The sequence below is a fragment of the Dromaius novaehollandiae genome, chromosome W (assembly GCF_036370855.1).
Source record: "Dromaius novaehollandiae isolate bDroNov1 chromosome W, bDroNov1.hap1, whole genome shotgun sequence".
Taxonomy (NCBI): Eukaryota; Metazoa; Chordata; class Aves; order Casuariiformes; family Dromaiidae; genus Dromaius; species Dromaius novaehollandiae.
This window is the reverse complement of record NC_088130.1, coordinates 29048580-29068667: the sequence shown is the minus strand read 5'-3', so window position 1 is coordinate 29068667 and position 20088 is coordinate 29048580. Positions and strand designations below refer to the sequence as shown.

The following is a 20088-nucleotide window of genomic DNA, read 5'->3' as shown; positions in this document are numbered from 1 at the left end:
ACAGACTCTGGCAATCGTGTCTTGCCTGAGAATACCAGATGGGGCACAGTATACCACTTTACTGACAGGTGAGGCAGAAGACAAAAAATGCCCAATCAGTCAGGACCCAGCTGACCATCGCTGGTGAAAAATACAGGCTGTATCTGCTCTCAGCTTAGTGGGACTGAAGTGGCAACAGTTTGTGCAGCAATGCAAAAGGCTTGAGTGAAGGGCTGATGACAAGGCACAGAGAGGTATAGTGACAATCAGTTAAAACTATTTTTCACCTAAACTGTCTTTACCAAAAAATGTACTATACTATGTTAAAAGAGCACTGTGTGGTTTGTCAAGCAAAGCACTCAAAGGGTAGGAAACACTACTGACACCCTATAGCATTAGTTCAACCCACCTGTTCATTCTGACATAGTTTCAAATTATAAGATCAAATACTTTTTGTTTTTCCTTAGGACTTCTGCCTTCTCAGAGCACAAGATAGACATAGCTTAAGTAGTGCACTGAGAATGGTAAATTTGGCAATTCCTAACTTTCAAGTGCTGGATTTTGCAAATTAAATACTGTTTTTTTAATACAAAGAGTTTGGGGGTACCTGGAAGGTCGATAGAGAAAATCCTGTAATATGACCAAATCACTACCCTAGAAACAGAGTCTTCCAATCTATGCTTTATCCTACTGTCCATGGTCTCCTCACTGTTACCTTGTTCCGTCCATCTTTTTGCTGCACCTAGCTACTCTCTCTCACTTGATAATTAGTTTGTTAGTTTTTCAAGAAGAGACCACTTTACTGTTATGAATTCATATATTACATAGCACAGTGAAACCCTGTTCCCTGATTAGACCCAATGTGCTACTAAAATAATTACGATACCACCTACATAAGAGGTAGTTCACTAGCACAACACAAAATCAACTGGAAGTGCTGAGGCACGCAAAAAAAATTGGAAGAATAACTAAACAAGTTCTTTCAAAGCCTTAATAAAAAAATTTCTTTGGTGATTATGTTGTGCTCTTTAAAATATACAGTTTTGTCCAATCTATTTTATTCATCACTCAGTTAAATACATAATACCACAAATAACCTGACAAATTAAATAGTAAAATATTCCTCACCAATAGCAGTATATCAATAGGTGGCCGATTCTCCAGACACATCTTTCTCTTTGAGACTAACTCAGGAGCACTGTTTTAAAACTAATTAGCAAGGTAACCTTTTTCCTTCCCTTAGAAAATCTGTTCTGGCCAATCCAAAAGATACCCAGTCCAAAATTCAGATCTGGGTTTCTTATCAGCCAGTACAGGACTAACTCCCACAACAGCCCACAGAGTTTTAGCAGTATTCAGCGTGCAATTCAATATATGTTTACAGTTTAAGTGCGAAGTGTTGCTTGTTTCATGAAGGCTTTCCCTTCATACTGGTCGTTCTTAAGAAGTAAAAAGATTTCACTAGAAGTAGCAAGCTAGCAACAATTGCATAAAAGATGTAAAACTAAACACAGTACTCATTTATGAACCTTCCAGGTAAACCAGCATCAACTTTTAATTACCTATATACAGACAAATAACAGGAACAGGCGTTTTCCTAATATTTCGCTATAACACAGCCCAGGTGCAAAGCCTGCAGCACAAGCTCAGTCGGTCACTGTGGCAGTGTCTACATGGTAGGGCAGGTGCGCTCCACAACGCGGCCCACAGTTGTGGTCTCCAGTCGTACATCCTGGCTGCTTCCCAGCAGCGTGTCAGGACAGAGCTGCTGTGTGCACCCTTCTCCCAGGCACCTGGGATTGCTCTGTAAAGAAAATCTGCAGGTGGGGGATACGCTGCACTCCAGTCAAGAGACCAGGAATACAAATACACTACAGAGACACCTGCCCATCAGCACAAAAAACAGGCAAAATACAGGTAAGGAGACCTCTCACAGAGAGAGGCTGTAGCTTCTTCTCTGTGCTGGTGCCACTCATGTTCCCACTGTACCTAGTATCAGTACAAAAGCAGGAAAACTAGGGAAGTGGGACAAACACCTTCAAAATCCACAGGAAATTCTATGCACAGTGGCTTCTTGATCTTGGGTAGTCAGAAAATAGAGAAAAAGGCTAATGTTAAGGTTATATAACTACAGCATGATGCGAGAGAAAAAGGCAAAAAAGCTGTATTTGGAGAGGCTGAGTTAATGGGGTTATGACTGACAGCTCCTACAGACTACCATAATAAAAAATGCAATAAAATCACACAGCCAAATCTGCTACTCTATTAGCAGAATACATCCTAAAACATCCCTTTACGTGTCAAGTCTTCCACTGAAGAGATCTAATCTTCTCTTATTTTCATAATGCCGGATAAACTATTTAATACACACTGTGTACACCTCTGGAATTTATCTTTACAGGAAGAAAAGGAAACTGTTCTGAGAGCAAAAAACAGCTACTTGCTTTTCATTCACGTTTCCTTGGGAAATCCAAAATGCTGTTTTCCACAGTCTACCTTTCAGTTCATAGCTGAATCTGACTTTCATCTTCATGTAATGAAACTTAGTTAAAAAGCCTGAAGCTTTATCAATGAACTGAATTTATGTCTAGACTACAGCACAGAAATAAATACTGAGTAGGGCAGCCTGTAGATCCCAACAGCAAGCAATAGTCTCTAGCTGTTCTGACTGCAGTCTCTACACATTCTACTTCAGCTAATCAGAAGAAATTAGTAAGAGTTTAGTCAATTCAATAACTTGTTATTGTTTTTAGATAAAATGTGACATCTCTTGAGGTCAGGGTGTTGTACCTATTCCCAACATACAGCTGACTTTAAAAGCATAACAGCTTGACATAATTTACCCATAGGACAGGCATTATTCCTTTCGTAAAATGAAGGTAATATGAAGATCACCCTATGAATAAAGCATCAGTGCCCTTACTGAGCACTCCCAGCTTCTCCTCTCTGACTGCAGTAATGCTTCACAAGACATTTTGGGGAGGCACTTCGGATATCACTGCCCTAATCCAACTGCCTGTTTAGGCCCTAAAATGTCTCAATCCAGTTTCTGTTTTCTTGCCCAATTAAGACCGTAATCTCCTGGTGGAAAAAACCCTCCATGCGTGGAGAGTCCCTGTCAATCAAATGGACTCCTTCTTCATGGTATCGGCTTGAGGACATAGCACCAGTTCAAGTGGAGCCAAAAGGTCATTATCAATATCCTGACTTCTGGGGCTCTGAGTAAATGAGCAGCTGCCACACCATACAATACATCCTGACAGCCAAATGCTTCCTTCAAAGCAGGAGCTACACTCTAAGACAGCAGATCAGCAAGTGGCCCAAGTGAATCAGCTTTTGACACGCTTGGGGACACTGCTTTCAAGATACTCCAGGACCAGCCAAAACACAGTAAGTTACAACTGGTTCATTCAAAGAGAATTCCTAGTCAGGCAAGTATCACGTGCTAAGCACTGAGTTCAGGGCAAAACATTAAAATAGAAAAATTTTTAACTCTACTTATTGTGACAATTTTTTACTTGTTACACTTTTTTCATTCATTTTCTTTCCAACATCTCATGAAGAATTTAGGACTTGATCCTGTTCCTATCTAAAACATTAATGACTATTCCATGATTTCAGTGCAAATGAACACAAGGGAATGTTTACTGGAAAACTGACTGTTTCATGAAATAGTAAAAGTTAGTGAAAGTACGACAATTTAATGCTCTCTTGGCAAAGTCAAAACAGGGTAAATTTTACAGACAGAAAATCCAATCTGGCGTGTCTTTTACTCACCGTTTGATGACTTCGGTCACAGTAGCGTAGTCCAAAGTAATCTATCTCCACTAGGTTTAAGTGACGAAATACGTAGCTCAGGACAACCGACCCTTTCGTTGACTTCTGTGGGAAAGAATTTACAGGGTCTTTTCACAAAGATGCTCTGCCTTTGTCGGCTGCGTCCAGTGGCATTCATGCGTTCAGTTAGCTTTGTCTAAAGGAGGAGGCAGTTCCCACTGCCTTAAAGCAAAATTTCAGCTATATACAGAAGGAAATATTTTGTCCTGATACATGTTTAATCAGTTGTTCTGTAAGTATTGTTAGGTAGTTAGCAGGTAAATAGACACAAAAAAACCTACTTAAGAAAAACCTACTTAAGAGTACTTGCATACATACAATGCCAGCTAATCCAGCATTTTTCTAGCAAGTTTCTATTCTCTGCTCAACGGTCTAATCCCCACGGCACATCTCGATTCTGAAATCACACTCTTCCTTCAAGCACGCGCCTGCCACTCAAACGCTGACACTGAAGAGCAGGAGGCAAAAGTCTCTCCTTAAGACACAAATTATGAATCATTAGCTACTCCATTATTACGCTTGGTGAAAAAGGTTGGAGTTTACTTTCCTTTTCAAATGCTTTACATAGTAGAACTGGGAGAAATCCGACACCCTGAAACAAATAATCTCACTGTATTCTTGAATACTACTTCATTAAGGGTCTACTCTAGTATTTGCAAACAATACTGGGGACAATATTATAGACAAAGTTGTACTGTTGACAACGTATTACAAAATGCCTACTGCCACCTGAAGGCCTCGGATTGATTGGTTTGTCTGGTAGCCAACAACAAACACCCTAGGAAGACTGAGAATGATCACACAGAATGATCCCTCTTCAGAATCAGTTAAAGCCTTTGATTACAATAGTCCTAAATTCCACAGAAAAATATGGAAACAAATCATAACGAGGTTTTGGTTAACTGCTTTACACGTGCATACATAAAGGGCCCTAGGATATCCGTGCATACCAACTGCCCTACACTCAGCTTGTATATGCAAAAAATCATGTGAGAAGCTTGTATAAGCAGTGACAGAACGGGGAGTAGTACACACACGTGAAACATGTGTCGCCAGTCACCAATTTACAATGGACTTTAAAAACCAATTCACACCTGCTTTAACCCTCTCTATTACAGTAAAAGCATGAGAGAAATGAAACAGGAAGCTGAGGCTGAGTGATATTGTTTGTGTTGCTTTGCTGTTCAATCCAGGGGGAAAAAAATCACAATTTCACAACTCAAATAGCAAAAAATACTGATATTAAATTTACTTAATTTAGCTCTGCTAGTGAAATATCAAACAATGACCATGAAGATGCATCCATTCTTTTTGAGAAGACACATTTACACAGTATTTATACACCATCACCAAGGCAGGGTCAGTATAACAGTTTCAGGTGGCCAATCATGCTCTAAGTAAGTAATGGCAAGATAAACATCTCTGGTAGGCTGGGACTTGTTTATTCATGCTATTCAACTAATTTAATATATGTTTGCTTAAACAGGAGCAGTTCTTGAAAGGGTCTTGGTATGGCACAGTCTAATGCCATCATACAGGCTATGTACACTGAATAGTTATGCCAATTCAAGATAAGAGAACAAAGCAACTGGAATTACATATTTCCACAGCATGTACAGGCAGACTTGATGATCAGCCACATAAGAGAAAAAAAATTGGGAAAAACATGATTATGGTTAGCAGAAATCTCACTTTAGGATTTTAGGTAAAGCACAGAAGTACTGTAAGTACTCTTATCTTATCCCTAATAAAAACTGAACTTAGGTTGTAAAACAGCAAAAGACAAGATTCAGCCCTTCTTAGCTATAAAGTAACAGTCAGGAGCACTACAGCAAAAAACACAGAAGCAAAACGAAACACACCTCAAAAAAAAAAGACAGGTTAAATTACAGGACAACAAAGATACAAGATAGTAGCAGTAACCATCCTACCTCATTTTCTATAAACTGTTATTCAAACAAGCAGGAGAGAGATCTGCCTAACTGAAAGGCATATACAGTTATCATTCATACTTCATGTAAGAGACAGCAGGCTTCAGCATTGGAAGTAACTGTCCTACTCATCATTTAAACAGTTACAATCCCACCTTGGGAACCCCAGACTACACCAGTGTCCTTTAGAAATGGACACCATAAAAGCACAAAACAAAAAAGCAGCCTTGACTCCAAAGGACCTAACTGTAAGTGATTCCATCTAGGTATAAATGATTGCAACAGCTTAAGCTGGATAGTAAATGTAAAAAGAATACTGTAGATGGAAGGAAATCCACAATGGGCTGTTCAGAGCCATGGGGTTTTTAAAGGGTTAGTAAAGCCTTTTCAGAAGGTATAATCAGAGCTGTCTGCATTAATGCCTACGGAGGGAAACTGGGCAGGGCCTACTGAAGGCATGCAGAAGTTCTGTGATTAGCTTAAATCCACTCTTTTTCAATGAGCTGGTCACTCTTTTTCTTTGACCAGTAAAATGATTTGTACCATCAATTAGCTTTATTAGTAGGACTTCAAAAAAAAAAAAAAAAAAAAAAAAAAAAAAAAAAAAGGCAATCCAGGGACAAAGATGAAGCAGTCCATTTTCCATTCAAATATCTTATGGTATTTATGCACCTTCCTGGGAATCATCAAGATACTAGACTAAAATGAAATAGAAACTAAAGTCCTACAGAGTTTAACTCACATCGCTCCACACCAGTTTAGGATTCAGCTAACCTGCCTGGCATTTTTCATTTGCAGTCAGCTTAGGGCTGCAATGGGCTCAAAGTAACTAAAGAGTCTTTGGGACAACCTTCCAACCCCAGAGGTTAAAGCTAGTGCGATCCCTAAGAAACAAGCACTTTTCACACTTGGTTTGGCAGAAATTAAAGCTTCTCTTTTTTCCTTTCAGAGATAAATAGTAATGATGTTTAAAAGCCCTTCAATTATTTTTACTTCTACCGTTAAGCTAAGAAAGAAAATAAATATATCTTAATTTATTTGCTTAACACAGGCCAGTTAACGTTTCCACCACTGCAATTCCTGCAGAAACAAGTGATCCAGCTGTGGCCAAAGGCTGCATAAAGCCATCTCACTTAAAATGGTTGGGTGTTCTCCACATCTACAGCCCTAAGATCCTCAACATGTTGGTTATCCTCAGCCAAAAAATTGCCTCCGCAACGTTCCTCATCAAGACATTTCATAACCCTCAGTGATCCGTGCAGGTACACAAGGCAGTGCTCCACCAGGGAACTGCTGAGATGAGGCTGTTCGCTGCCCCTGAATCACTTTAACCTCACCTTACTTAACCTCACATATCACCAATACCAAAGGAAAATTCTTCAGACCCATCTCAGAGCCTTGCTGAAACCAGAGAAGCCTCATTTTTAATTAGCAAGTTCTCAGTTTAAGCCAACTGATTTCAGTGTTCCAGTGTTCAGCTGGAGTCGGGAAAGCAGTTCTGATGATGAACCCCAAGAGACTAATCATTAGTCTTGAAATGCACTTTTTTTACTGCATTGCAAGAAAGTTCTCTTCAAACTTCTTCAAATTCAGAAAAAAAGCTGTCTTATTTTCACCAATAAAAATAACATAATTCACCAAAATTGCAGAATAAAACTATCATAGACTGTTAACAAAATTAATCCACAGCATACAGCACTGCAAAAACTGTATGATCTGCCTTGCATTAAGCTCAGACTTGCTAGAGGCTTACGTTCTTAGGGGTAAATCCCAGTACAGTACATTTATTTGAAAATATCATTGGCAATGCTTTCAAGAGAGAACAAAGAATTGTTCAAATGAGTCATAACATCTTGCTTTACATGTTAGCACCGTGGCTTCATAAACCAGAAAGGCAGGTTTCTACTGGCCAAAGAATATGACAGCCAGAACCTTGAGGAGAGATTTAATTGTACTTCTTTAATCAAAAAGAAATCGTTCTTTTAAAAATGCCACAGTACTGTACTTCAATATATTCCCATTACTGTATATTTAGTCATCAGGAATTCATATTTTCCACACTGCTCATTGCTTTTTAGCCCCAGTGAGGTTTTTCTGGTTTGATATTGTTTAATTTTCTCCTTTGTATTGTACATAGCAGGGAAAGCCAAATCAGATCCACAATCGAGGTCAACAATGAATTTAAACACAAAGTAAGTAGTACAGCAACGTCAGCCTCTGCAGGATGCTAGCCCCTCTCTCAAGAGGAAACTTGTGTAGGGAGTGAAATGTCAATTTATTAAAAGCAAAATGAAACACAGCATTGTCTCTTTTAGTCCAGGCAGTGACTGTGCAACCTTTCTTCTGTAAGTAATTCAATCTGCTGCCTTCACCAGACTGACTCTTATAACCTCATAGATGCTAAGGAAGATGCAGATGAATTCATGAGCCTCTGCTTAAAACTATAAGGCTTAAAACTTTGGTTTAACAGAACTGCTGTCTGTTGATGCACCTTCCTATTTTTTTTCCCCCATTGTTGAGTCTGTTGGAAAGTTGCACCTGATACTGAGTTAATTATTCCGCTTATACGTTGGCATGAGATAACAAGAGCAGAAGGCTTCTGATGTTGAACGAGGAACTTCATTAGAACATAGAAAGTCAAGGAGGATGCTACAGGGGATGACAATTGTGCTGTGAGAGTCAGGAGCGCATACCACTGCCCTCAGATTTCCCTGTCAGGTGTACGGACTGCAAGGGCTGTACTGCTAGCAAGCCATTGGGTTGGAAGTGTGCTTGATCCACCCCCTACATGCTGCAGAGCAGCTTGTGCCCATGCAGTAAGCGGGAAGTGCCACCTACGTGTCAGGGCTGGAGCACGAGGGAGCACAGAAAGCCCGAAAAATAGGGGAAGCCCCCACTCTACTGCTTGTGTGCAGGGAAGAGGCAGCTCTGGACGCGTCCGTCACAGCAACTGCACATGCACGGACCAGCCCTACAGCATCTGGGTGCTCAGGCAGACACCCCTCAGACAGTACTATTAACCCAGGATTTTCAGAGACTGAATTGCAGGATTTTGTCCTTAGCATTACTAAGCACAGATGAAAATTTTGTACAAAAGCACTGTACAGAGTTACACAACTGAGGGCGAGTAGAGCCATCAGTTCCTTCCATCCCTGGTAGATCTGTGACAGAAACACGTGTCTCCAAAGAGCACTTTCTCACTGCACACTGTTGTAGTTCTTGCAGAGATCCTCCCCTGCCCCCATCTCAAGCTCAGAAAAGATCAAACACCACCACAGTTTTTTTTACCTCCTTCTAGCTATAAAAGTAGCAAGGCTCAGGGTTCTGGAAATCCAAGTTCTTGGGTCTTTACCACCACAGAATCAGCACCTCTTTTCCCCGAGGCAAACAACCAGCCAGGCCTCAATCTGCCCAATGTATGTTCAAGCAGAGAAGATTTTTAAATTAACAATGTTTAGTATTTACCAATATTCATCTACACAAACAGCTTGACCTTAATTTGCAGAATGCGTGTCCAAACAGACAGGAATTAAAATTAATGTAATTTTATATGCGCAGACATTCCCCAACACAATTGCATAATAGAAGTAAATACGTTCAGAACTGAAGATTTAACATATGTAGGTGAAATACCAGTCTGCCCTAAGTACACATTATACAAACGTACAAACCAAATTGTGCAAATTCATCTCTTCCCCTCTCCTCCTCTTTCACCAACAGCAGACAGGCCAACCCGTTTTCAACTCTTCTTTTCCCCCCTCACTAAGGACTCCTCACACATTTGCAAACACATGCACAAACTGCACCTGTGCTCCCGAGAAGAACTCTACACAGCAGCTGCTCTATTTACTGGAATGTTATCTAAGGCACTGATTTTTCAGGTAATATTGATGAAGACACCAGTAGATGTGTTGTTTTGCTTTTACTACTGTAAGTTACACTAACTCATTCGGATTAGGGAATGCTCTTCCAGAAGCATGTCTGAAAGCGCATCTAATTTGTCTGCTTTTGTAGTTAGTTTACCTGTCCCAAATTTATAAGTACCTTTAAAAATCCATTTTGGGAGTAATTCCTGAACAGAGGGTAAAATTCCAGTGAGTAGGATCTCCAACTACTTAAACCTCTCCCCTTGTGACTACCAGCTAGACTGCACTTTGAGGCTTAGTCACAGATAGATGTAAACTGATCCTCTTGATTCTGAGTGTTTGGTTTTTTTTTAAGAAACATTTACTGAAATATTTGGCTTATGGGAAACTACTTCAGCTCAGTGTGCTTCTTTTTGGGTAGATAAGGATTTCACTGAGCATATAAAAGCAAATATATACTCCCTTACTATCTTTATCATGAACACTAAAAAAAAGTGTCTCATTAAATGTCCACAAGCCCTGTAATTTTGTTTTGATTACTCTTGCATGTCTGATACAAAACTCTAGAGTTTCATGAAGTGCATGGAAAACTGCAATTTGTATATCTCAGTAAATAAACTTAAGAGCTGCCTCAGGATGCAACACATAAGTATCATGAAAATTATTCTAAATTACATACTGTAATGTCAGCTCAGTCTGTAGACCAGCAACGTTTGTCTGTAATTCAGGGCAGTCAATTTAGAAGCAGACACAGAAATGTTGAGCCTCAATACCACACAATATGAGTGACTGACTACATTTAGTTGGTATAGTAATGCAATCTGCATACGCGCATGCACACTATAATAAGAAATACCTAAAGCAGGAGTCAAAGTCCAGTGAAGATGACATAGATACTAGATGACATTAAAGCAAGCATATAATTAATGGAAAGAACAACAGATTTCAGAAATGTAATTAATACTTAATAATGCTTTAAAATTGATCCTTCATCAGTCATAAACAATATTTTGTAAAATGGCAACTAACTCATGTAGAGGGATTCATGTCATATCAATTTTATTAAAAAATATTCATCGACCTATACACTAATATCAACATTAGGCAGCTTGTTAGCATCTAGATTTACCATAAGACAGGTGAGTTCTGTTACCTACAATAAAGCATTTCAACTTTCCACAGAAAACAGCTGGGCTGAACAGGGGAGTATCAATGATCACTTCTGTGATACCCATATACTTTGGGTATTTCCTGCACCAGAGAAAAGATCATAATAATGAAATTTAAAAACACAGGACATAACTACACATTTAGAATGGTTATGAGATTGGCTATCATTATTTTTCTACTCCTCGCCAAACCTCTTTTTAAGTCAGAACGAGTCAGAGCATTTGACCTGGTATGTCCTCTTGATAGGCAGGGCTTCTGCATTTCCTGATTATAGATGCTACAGAAATACACCACGAGCACCTTGCGAGGCAGAAGACAAGCACATGTGAATGTATAATGCACACACTTCTAATGCATTCTCACACATTTACTGTAAATTATTCCCAGCGAATATGGAGGACATGTCCCTTGGGTCTACCAGGCACTGGGCGGCACCAAGAGAGGAGGCCCTTTTATTTGGAAAGCTGCGAGCTGCCCTCATGGTGCGGCAGGCACGTAGCAGGAGATGCAGGAGTTCATGGCCCGGCCTTGGGCTGTCTTGCAGCAGGCAGCTGGTGTCCGGCAGGGTGGGAAGGGGGAATCCAGTGCACCAGCTGCTCCACCACAGTGCCCTCGCAGGTGGGCAGGATGCGTACAGAAGCGCGCTCCATGGGGCAGGGGGCAGCAGGGCCTGCACAAAGAGCTCAGAGCCTGCTTCCTCCAAACCTTACCCTCCCCTGCACCGTGCCAGCTTCCACGCAAGCAAATCTCACCAGCGTTAAAAACAGCTTGGGTTTTTGCGCTTAGTTCCTAAAGGATGGTGTGGAAAACTGCCAAAAATTCTTGCTCCAAATCTGAAGAACATGTGAAATCCTTCAAGCGTGGAAGAGATGAACTTTGGTCATTTTGTTGGAGCAAAGCTCAGTGAACCCTGAGCCTCCTTATTCTAGCCTGTGCCTCCTTCGGAGTGCGGCTTAAGCTCACACCAAGCCTGAGATGACTTCAGCAGTGCCTTGGCAGACGTCTCTTTCAGCAGAGGGAAGATCTTGTCTTTATCTTTGTTACATTCATTCCAAACAGAGGAAGCATCACATGTTTTCTAACTAATCTTCTCGACACAATTTCTATAGTACTTTTCTTCATTAGCTGAAACCTTTTTCAAAACCTCACTCATACAAATTTATAGCTGCTTTAAAAATTTAACTCTGAAGGGCTTTCTATCTTGCCTTATATTGAGATAAATCTGGTTGAAGCATTTTCAGTTTCCCTGTCACCTTTTTTTCCCCTCCTCTTATTTTGGATTATTTACCTATAATATATTATCTTTACTTCTTATGTTTTATTTGAGCAACATCACTCAGTTGTCTCCAATGTACGTACAAGATACAATTTTGGAAATAAATATAAAGGTACACTCTTTTAGCTTTAGTCATTAGTTCTGGCATTTTTGGTTCCATTCCAGCCCTGCAAACGATTTTGTGATCTGCGACTATGTACACAAGGGAGGCACTTTAAGTAACCAAGCCTCCGTTCTAACACTCCTAATTTCTCATACGGTCATTAACCTAAACATATATTTTAAATCAGGTGTTGTATACATTTTTGGAGCACATTAAGCTCATTATACACTGCAGTTTTAGAACACAAGAACTTACGGTTTTGATAAGTTATATACTTTGACTAACTGCTTTAAGTGCGAGACTCTCAAGGGAGAATGTCAGTAAGGAGCTAAATACTGAAAAGCTTTCAGAAAGAAATAGTCTTAAAATTAAAGAGGAGAGACACATTCTGTCAAAGTGTTTCAGGATTTTTCTACTGCTTCAGCTGTTCAGCATGGTAGTGAGACAGTTACAAGCTTCCTGTCATAGGGAGGAGTTGGCTCGAAGTATTGATCAGTAGAGTGTTTTGGGTTTGACTTAGGCTTTTTGCAGGGGAGAGGGGAGGTTTAAGAGCAAGGAAAGAAAAATGGGAGGGAGAATAGATTAGGGCAGATCTTGTTAATGCTCTTTGCGACAGTTCAGTAGTAGAAAGAATAACTGTACTGTCACAGCTGAGCATACCTGCAAAAGCTTGTTTGCACAGAGCAACATAAGATGGACCAACGAGCAAGCCACCTTTTTACTCTTCTTCTCCCTAAGCAAAGACCAAACTCAGCATCCTCTTCATCACTCATTCTCTGCCCTGGTGATGCTGTTAATTCCTTGATTGACCTTCCCTGCAATATGGCTTACGAATGTGAATGGCCTCTACTTTTGCTTCTTAAAATACTTCTGCTATTCCCTGACTTTTACCTTGGTAATCTCACATTTCTGTTTCCGATTGCCTCTAGCCGCCACTTCTTTTGTTTAAGTCTTTTCAGAGCTCTGGTCCATGGAGTAAGCAACTTCAGATTTAGTTGAGAATTACCATCTCAAGTTTTTCTCTAGACATTTTTTTCCCTTCTCTTGTTCAGGAGTAAAGGATAGGATGGAATTTCTCAGAGGTATAAATCTGTCTTCAAGCAGATTCATGATTTAGAAGCCTCTGTCAAGCTCAGTTCAAACAATATTTTTTGAAAAATTTCTCACGTTTTCCATCTTCATAATCAAATGTGTTAGTAACAGACTTGGTTTTGCTTATAATTTGATTCAATTAACTGAACTACCACATGATCATTCAGTCAAGAGATATTACAAAAAGCTCAAGAGAAGAAGTTATCAGAAGAACAGTGGAACCCTTCTTAGATGGGTTCCAAAATACATGGGAGAGACAAAGACAGAGTTCATTTTCTTGAAGAGACAGAGGGGCCTTTTCTTTCTGGCTCCAACATGGGTGACGCAGGGAAAGGGGGGTGAAGGGAAGCGTAGCCTTCTCCATTAAACAAGTCTTTCACAGCACACATCTTGGGGCTCTTCTGTAGCTTGCCCTCTGCAAGTCACACACTCTGATGACCTAGAGCTGACCTTTCCGTAGCGTCGACTCTGCCAAGGCACTGCTGAAGTCATCTCAGGCTTGATGTGAGCTGCAGCCACACTCCGAAGGAGGTACAGGCTAGAATAAGGAGGCTCAGGGTTCACTGAGCTTTGCTCCAACAAAATGACCAAAGTCAAAGAGGAAGCAGCCTCTGTAAGCTCTTTGTGCAGGCCCTGCTGTCCCCTGCCCCATGGAGCGCGCTTCTGTACGCATCCTGCCCACCTGCGAGGGCACTGTGGTGGAGCAGCTGGTGCACTGGATTCCCCCTTCCCACCCTGCCGGACACCAGCTGCCTGCTGCAAGACAGCCCAAGGCCGGGCCATGAACTCCTGCATCTCCTGCTACGTGCCTGCCGCACCATGAGGGCAGCTCGCAGCTTTCCAAATAAAAGGGCCTCCTCTCTTGGTGCCGCCCAGTGCCTGGTAGACCCAAGGGACATGTCCTCCATATTCGCTGGGAATAATTTACAGTAAATGTGTGAGAATGCATTAGAAGTGTGTGCATTATACATTCACATGTGCTTGTCTTCTGCCTCGCAAGGTGCTCGTGGTGTATTTCTGTAGCATCTATAATCAGGAAATGCAGAAGCCCTGCCTATCAAGAGGACATACATGAAGATATCTTCATTTGCTGCTATCCTGCAAACTAATCAAGCTACTTCTTTCCACCTGTCAATTGCAAACTGGGTGTTTCTGGTAGCAAATTCAATGGAGTCCACACTGCAATGCATTGCAGTTCTGTGAAAGTGCTTATTTTTCCTTTAAGATTCATCTAACCATGCTTGTACATATTGTCATTAAAAAACATGCTTTCTTTTTAAAAGAAGTGCTACATGATGATGATCTGTGACATCTCCAAAACAACTTTCCCAAAATTTAATATAATTTTCATTATTTAAAATTTCCAATTTGATTCATTTTAACTTCTCATTTTATGACTGTCACAAGAAAATTACTTACTCCTGCAATACTGATATGAGGCAAAAGATTATATTTATTATTCTAAAAGAGTATATACTTTCTCTTTAAAGCTTTGATAATTCAGTTGCTGGGATGCTTTCTATAAAACTGATCAAATTCTACCGAAAACTTCAATTTTCATTAAAATTGTTCGTAATATCCATCTGGAAGTTTGTTTGAGAAATTAAAGATTAAAATTTAAAAACAGCATTTTTTTAATAGCCATTCCTCATATAAATAATAGAATATACACTGGAATTATTTTTGTTCTAAAAGTAACTTTCTAGATATGCTTAACAGCAAACCAAGCACAATAAAACAATGAAGGTATTTTGCATCAGGACAAGAATTAGTTATCTATTAGCATGCTGTAATGACGGCTAATGGAGAAACTCTATACACCTTTATTCTATCCTATCCTCCTAGAGTTTCTAGTCGTCCTGAGGAGTTACTATCCAGTGCCACATACCGCATCAGGTCATATTACCATTTTACTGCTACTGGGCTGCATTCGACTTCAACGCTCTTTACTGAAAAAAAAAATCCACGGGAAAGTAAGGCCTCAGACAGCCTCACGACAGCAGAGAGGAATGAAAAAGCTGCATCGTATCCATCACAGCTCCTAGCCCTCTGCTGCACCCTCTGACTAGTGCTGCCTGCCCTGCTTCTGCCACTCGCACAGCATGGATGCCTCATTCTGCTGTCAATCAGTTCCTGAATCACTGCAAATTTCAGCCCTGCACATTCACGTAAACCAAAACCGGAGTCAGGTTGTTTGGAGAATGGCACCCCAGCCCATGAACAAATGTACAAAACAAGTATTAAGGTCAAATAATGACATACAGATTAAGAAATTAAGCAATTAAAGCAGTCTGTGCAACACTAATTCAGCCCCTTGAACGTATGCACTACGTTCATGTTACCAACAAAGTTCTCCCCCATCGACCTCATCACACGAGGAATGGCTACCACATGCAGAGGAGGAGATCTCATATGCACTGTATATATTTAAAGATCTTCCAGTAAGATTTCTCTCAAACCAGTAAGATTTCTTGCAAACTGTATGTACAACATGCAAACTCATCAATAAAAAAAATCACCAACATTTTTTATTTTTTAATAAATTTGTTTAGCATATGAAGGTTTTGGGGGAGACAAGTTTTTAACATTAAGATACAAACCAAAAACCTGCTATACACCTTGGGTTTGAAATCTACTCCTACAGAAGGTTTTTGTTCTTCGATAAAGAACCTACAAGGAGCCAAACATCCCAAATATGGTGGCTGGCTATTTTTGCTGTAATAAATATTGCACAAACATATTAAAGAAACAGAAATAAAATACAACCCTACCAAAACAGAACTTCCTCAATAGTTATCCATGAAGAAGAAGACGACAAGACTATATACATGTGTTGCATTAGGAAAGTTGCTTCACTCCCAGCTGACAGGCACAATAGTGATAGATACAGCATAAAAATCTATATAGAGAACAGGATGTTGCACACTGAATATTGCAGAACTAAACCCTTCCTTCTGTGCAAGTAGTACAGAACTAAAGAATATGTCTATTCATCAACAGGAGTCTTTGTTCACAGATATGTGAGCAGTTAACCCCTCAATGCCCACAACAGTCTAAGTTTTGTGATTCTAGTACAAAAGGCATCCTTCCAGCATCTTCAGTATCAGACCCAAGAGGTTAATTAATAAAGTGCCTCAGGCATGCTATCCTTGGCTAATGGGAATGGCTATTTGTTGTACTCCATGAATCTGCTCACACCTCTCATGCAAGAAGGAAAAGAGTTTTAAAGACAGCTTTTTAAATACAGACATTAATCAAATCACAAGCATTGTGCACTAGAAAAAAATTCCAGTTAATACAAAAAGACAAAAGTATCTGTTGAGAATCTGCCAGTGATGTGCGAATAACTCAACTAGCTTTTTCACTCAGAGGGAATGTTGATAATTAGAGTGAAAATCTGATCCTATTTAAGTCAATATGAATTTTAGCACTGACTTCTGGGGCAGAGGATTTTAGATTAATGTTAGAAATAAGATTTCTACTAGTACTTTTTATTACCAAAGAAGCCAAGCCTTCAACCCAAAATCTGTGCGAGGCCAATATTGCTTACAGTGGAGCCACTGGAGTCATAAGCTTAATCACTTTTGCTTGGACCCAAGCAAGAAACAAGCCCCAACTCCCTTTGAATAATTTAACAGAGGAATAACTGAAAATTGTAATCAAAACCAAATAAATTATGAAATTGAAAACTGACTGTAAAAACTGTCATTTAATTCACAAGCTTGCAGATAAGCCACTAGTGTTTAACAATCAGAAATCTCCATCACAGTACCTTCAATTCCGTTACAGTGTACCCTGCCACAGAGCACTAGCAAAACCTTGACTGAGTGTACTTTAAAGTGATTTATTTTAAAGTACTGGAAGTGCCCAGTATACCTGTTTCACTGTAGGCAAATCACAACACATATTGTGGACTAGACTGCTAAATTTCAAATAGAAAATTACTGCTAACGTTTTTGTTTAGCTTGAAACCTGCTTAGTTCTATCTCTTTTTGGGAGCCAAAATGATTATTCATTCATCTCTGATCTGTGTTGAAAATTGTAATACGAGATTTTTGGCAACACTACTTCTGTTTACATTAAATATAGCTTACTGTGTGAATTAGACTTGATCCCATTCACACTGAAAATTCAAAGGCAAAAATCCCTTTGATTCAAAGAGGGAAAGCTCACATCCTCCAGTTTTGACCTGACTGGCTGATGATAAAATAATACTAATAAAAATAATAAAATAAAATAATAGCAGTAAAGCTATCAGCCTATTCAGCAGAACTGAGTAAAGCAACAGTCCCCAGGTCCCCCTGCATTTTAATTAAGAAACACCATTTTTATAAGTTTTTAAAGTGTGTCACTTCTTGCGGACATAAACCGTGCCTACAGCCAAACATTCTGGCAATGGGCTGGTAAATGAGATGTACCCACATAGAGCTCCTCAAAGCGTTACTATAAAGTCACGGAGACTCATGCTTCAGAGTGAGACATCACTGAGCACCCTTCCTTGTAAAATAAAGTTAGTGGGTATTGGGTTTTTTTTTTTCCTTATTGCATAATTTTGATCAGATGATGTAAACCCTTACCAACAAAGCTTGTCTGCTGACAATAACTGCATCAGGACTGTCATATGAGACAAGAACTTTAAAATGTATACATTTAAATATATACGTTTACAATGAATACCTTAAATTAAAATAATTTAAAAGTAACTGTATGTGTTGTTTAAAAGGTGGTGGTGCAGGGTGGTGGTGTTTTTGTTTTGTTTTGTTTTGTTTTGTTTTTAAAGCAGCCTCCAAAATACCAACTCATCCCAGCCAGAATCAGATCTGAAACTCCATCTCACATAGCTAACAAAAGGACAGATAAGTAAGATTTCAAAGAGAGTATATTCCCTCTGGAAGATGGGATTTTACTTGAACCAAAATCTCCCAGGGTAGGAAGGTTTCAATAAAATTTTTCACCAGAAGAATATGAACCAAACATTTTATTTCATAGTAGGTGTATGTTAGCCCAGCATTCATCTACACCACAGTGAAAATTCATCCCAGCGTTATTTCTACCAGGCGTTCCTCCCAAGCCAAAGTATTTTTCCCATGATGTACCATAACGCCTCAGCCACAGGCAAGGACTGAGGCACGCACTTACTTGCCCTGTGAATGCTTATGGTTTCGTGCAATACAAATACCCACAAAATAAATATATTCAAAGACAGTCTCACTCAGTATGGCAGTTTTAACAAACCTGACCACTGCTCACGGATGCCTAAGGCACTACACAACCCCTTCCCTGTGCTGAGGAAATTATGGACTCCATAATTTCTCAGCTGCTCCCACCTACTGAGCTGCTCATGTGAGCATATGCTAATCTGATTCCATTGGAAGTAAACCATGGTAGCAAAGATCTCCCAGTTCAACTGTTCAAACAAATCCAATGCATTTTGACTTACCATAGTCTGGTGGCTGTGTCAGACATCCATTAGTATTATTAGGCAGACATCTATGTAAGAGGGGCACAATCTAATGCCAACCGAAAGGGAAGTATTTTTTGTTTGCTAGCTATAGTCAATATCGAAGTGAACAAGGCCCCCAAATCATATTAGTTACACTGGAGCAGTGACCAGGTATCCCAGACACGGTTCAGGCTTCCAAGATACTCGGTATATCCAGTTACGGAAAATCTGAGAGATATTAACGGAAAGTTGACCAACTCCTGGACCTAGGTATGTTACTAAAAACTCAGACTCACATCTGAGCTATAAAACTAGCTTCAGTCTGAGAGTAATAAAATACTATGCTAATGCCATGCATCTCATTCGTGCTATTATTAAGGAGGAGTTTATTACCTAACGGAAGCGGCTTGGATGCTTCTGAAGCCAGCTTGGACTCCCCCCTGAGGCCTGGGCCTCCCAGACAACACCCCACAAAAGGCAGGGATCTCCCTCTCTCTTCCATGTCTGAGAGTACACTATCCTCCCAATACCTTCCCTGTATCCTAAACTTCCAAAACACTTGCGACGAGCAAAAGAATTGCAGAATTCAGAACCGCAATACAAAAAATAACCCACTGATGGAAGCATGATGAAAGAGGAGTCAGGTCAACTACCAGCATATGGAAAACAAACAAGCCAGACTTCGAAGGTTTGCCTTGCCACTCTGGTCTCAGTGCAAAGTCCAGCTTCTTCACACATGAAGTTCACACTTTCTTACGTTCTTATTGTTCATATTTATGCACTTTACAATTGCCTAGAGATTTTTATACACTCAGCTATTGCCTGGTTGTCACTGCCTACAATAAAAGCAAAAGAGTCTCTTGGGAACACTGTGAAGAAAAGCTGCAGTGACAGTGCGCTTTGAAGAAACTATCAAAGCCTGAAATAAGCTGCTGACATTTGCTCAAGAAAAAGAATTAAAGGATTTGGAGATGTCACATTTTGGCACAGAACCAGCATAATATGATAATCAAGTGCAGACAATGGGAAGCAAACAAAGTAAGAGGGAGCATCACCTCCACTCTGCCCTTTCTGTGCTAGCGCACAACATACCAAAGGGGAAAGCCCCTATATTCCATAGGCTGCAATTCTTTCAGGCTTTTACATAGGTTGTACAAACCTATGGGAACCTCAGGGAAGTCATGCTTTTTCCCTTACCCACAGGCACAGTAAAATTTTGGCCTCTACTGAGTTATCCCAGCAGAAAAAAAGGTGGTCCAGAGTTCCAGTATATAGATTTAGGACTTGGAAAGGACTGCAATATTTTCCTTCCTCACTGCAGCAGAGGAGCCTCAGCACCATTCTGGAAAGGAGAGCTGCCAACCCCTTAACATTTGTCAACATAGCAGCCA

The 20088-nt window shown here is 40.0% G+C and overlaps 1 protein-coding gene across 5 annotated transcripts in view; it reads right to left on the bottom strand.

Moving 5' to 3' along the window:
• Window positions 1–20088, bottom strand: part of LOC112995234 (band 4.1-like protein 4A) — a 142600-nt gene that overhangs the window by 84840 nt on the left and 37672 nt on the right. For all 5 annotated transcript variants that reach the window (XM_064500586.1, XM_064500587.1, XM_064500588.1 and 2 more), the window contains exon 3: window positions 3757–3861. In XM_064500586.1, coding sequence (XP_064356656.1) covers window positions 3757–3861 — 105 coding nt within the window. The remainder of the gene's footprint in view (window positions 1–3756; window positions 3862–20088) is intronic.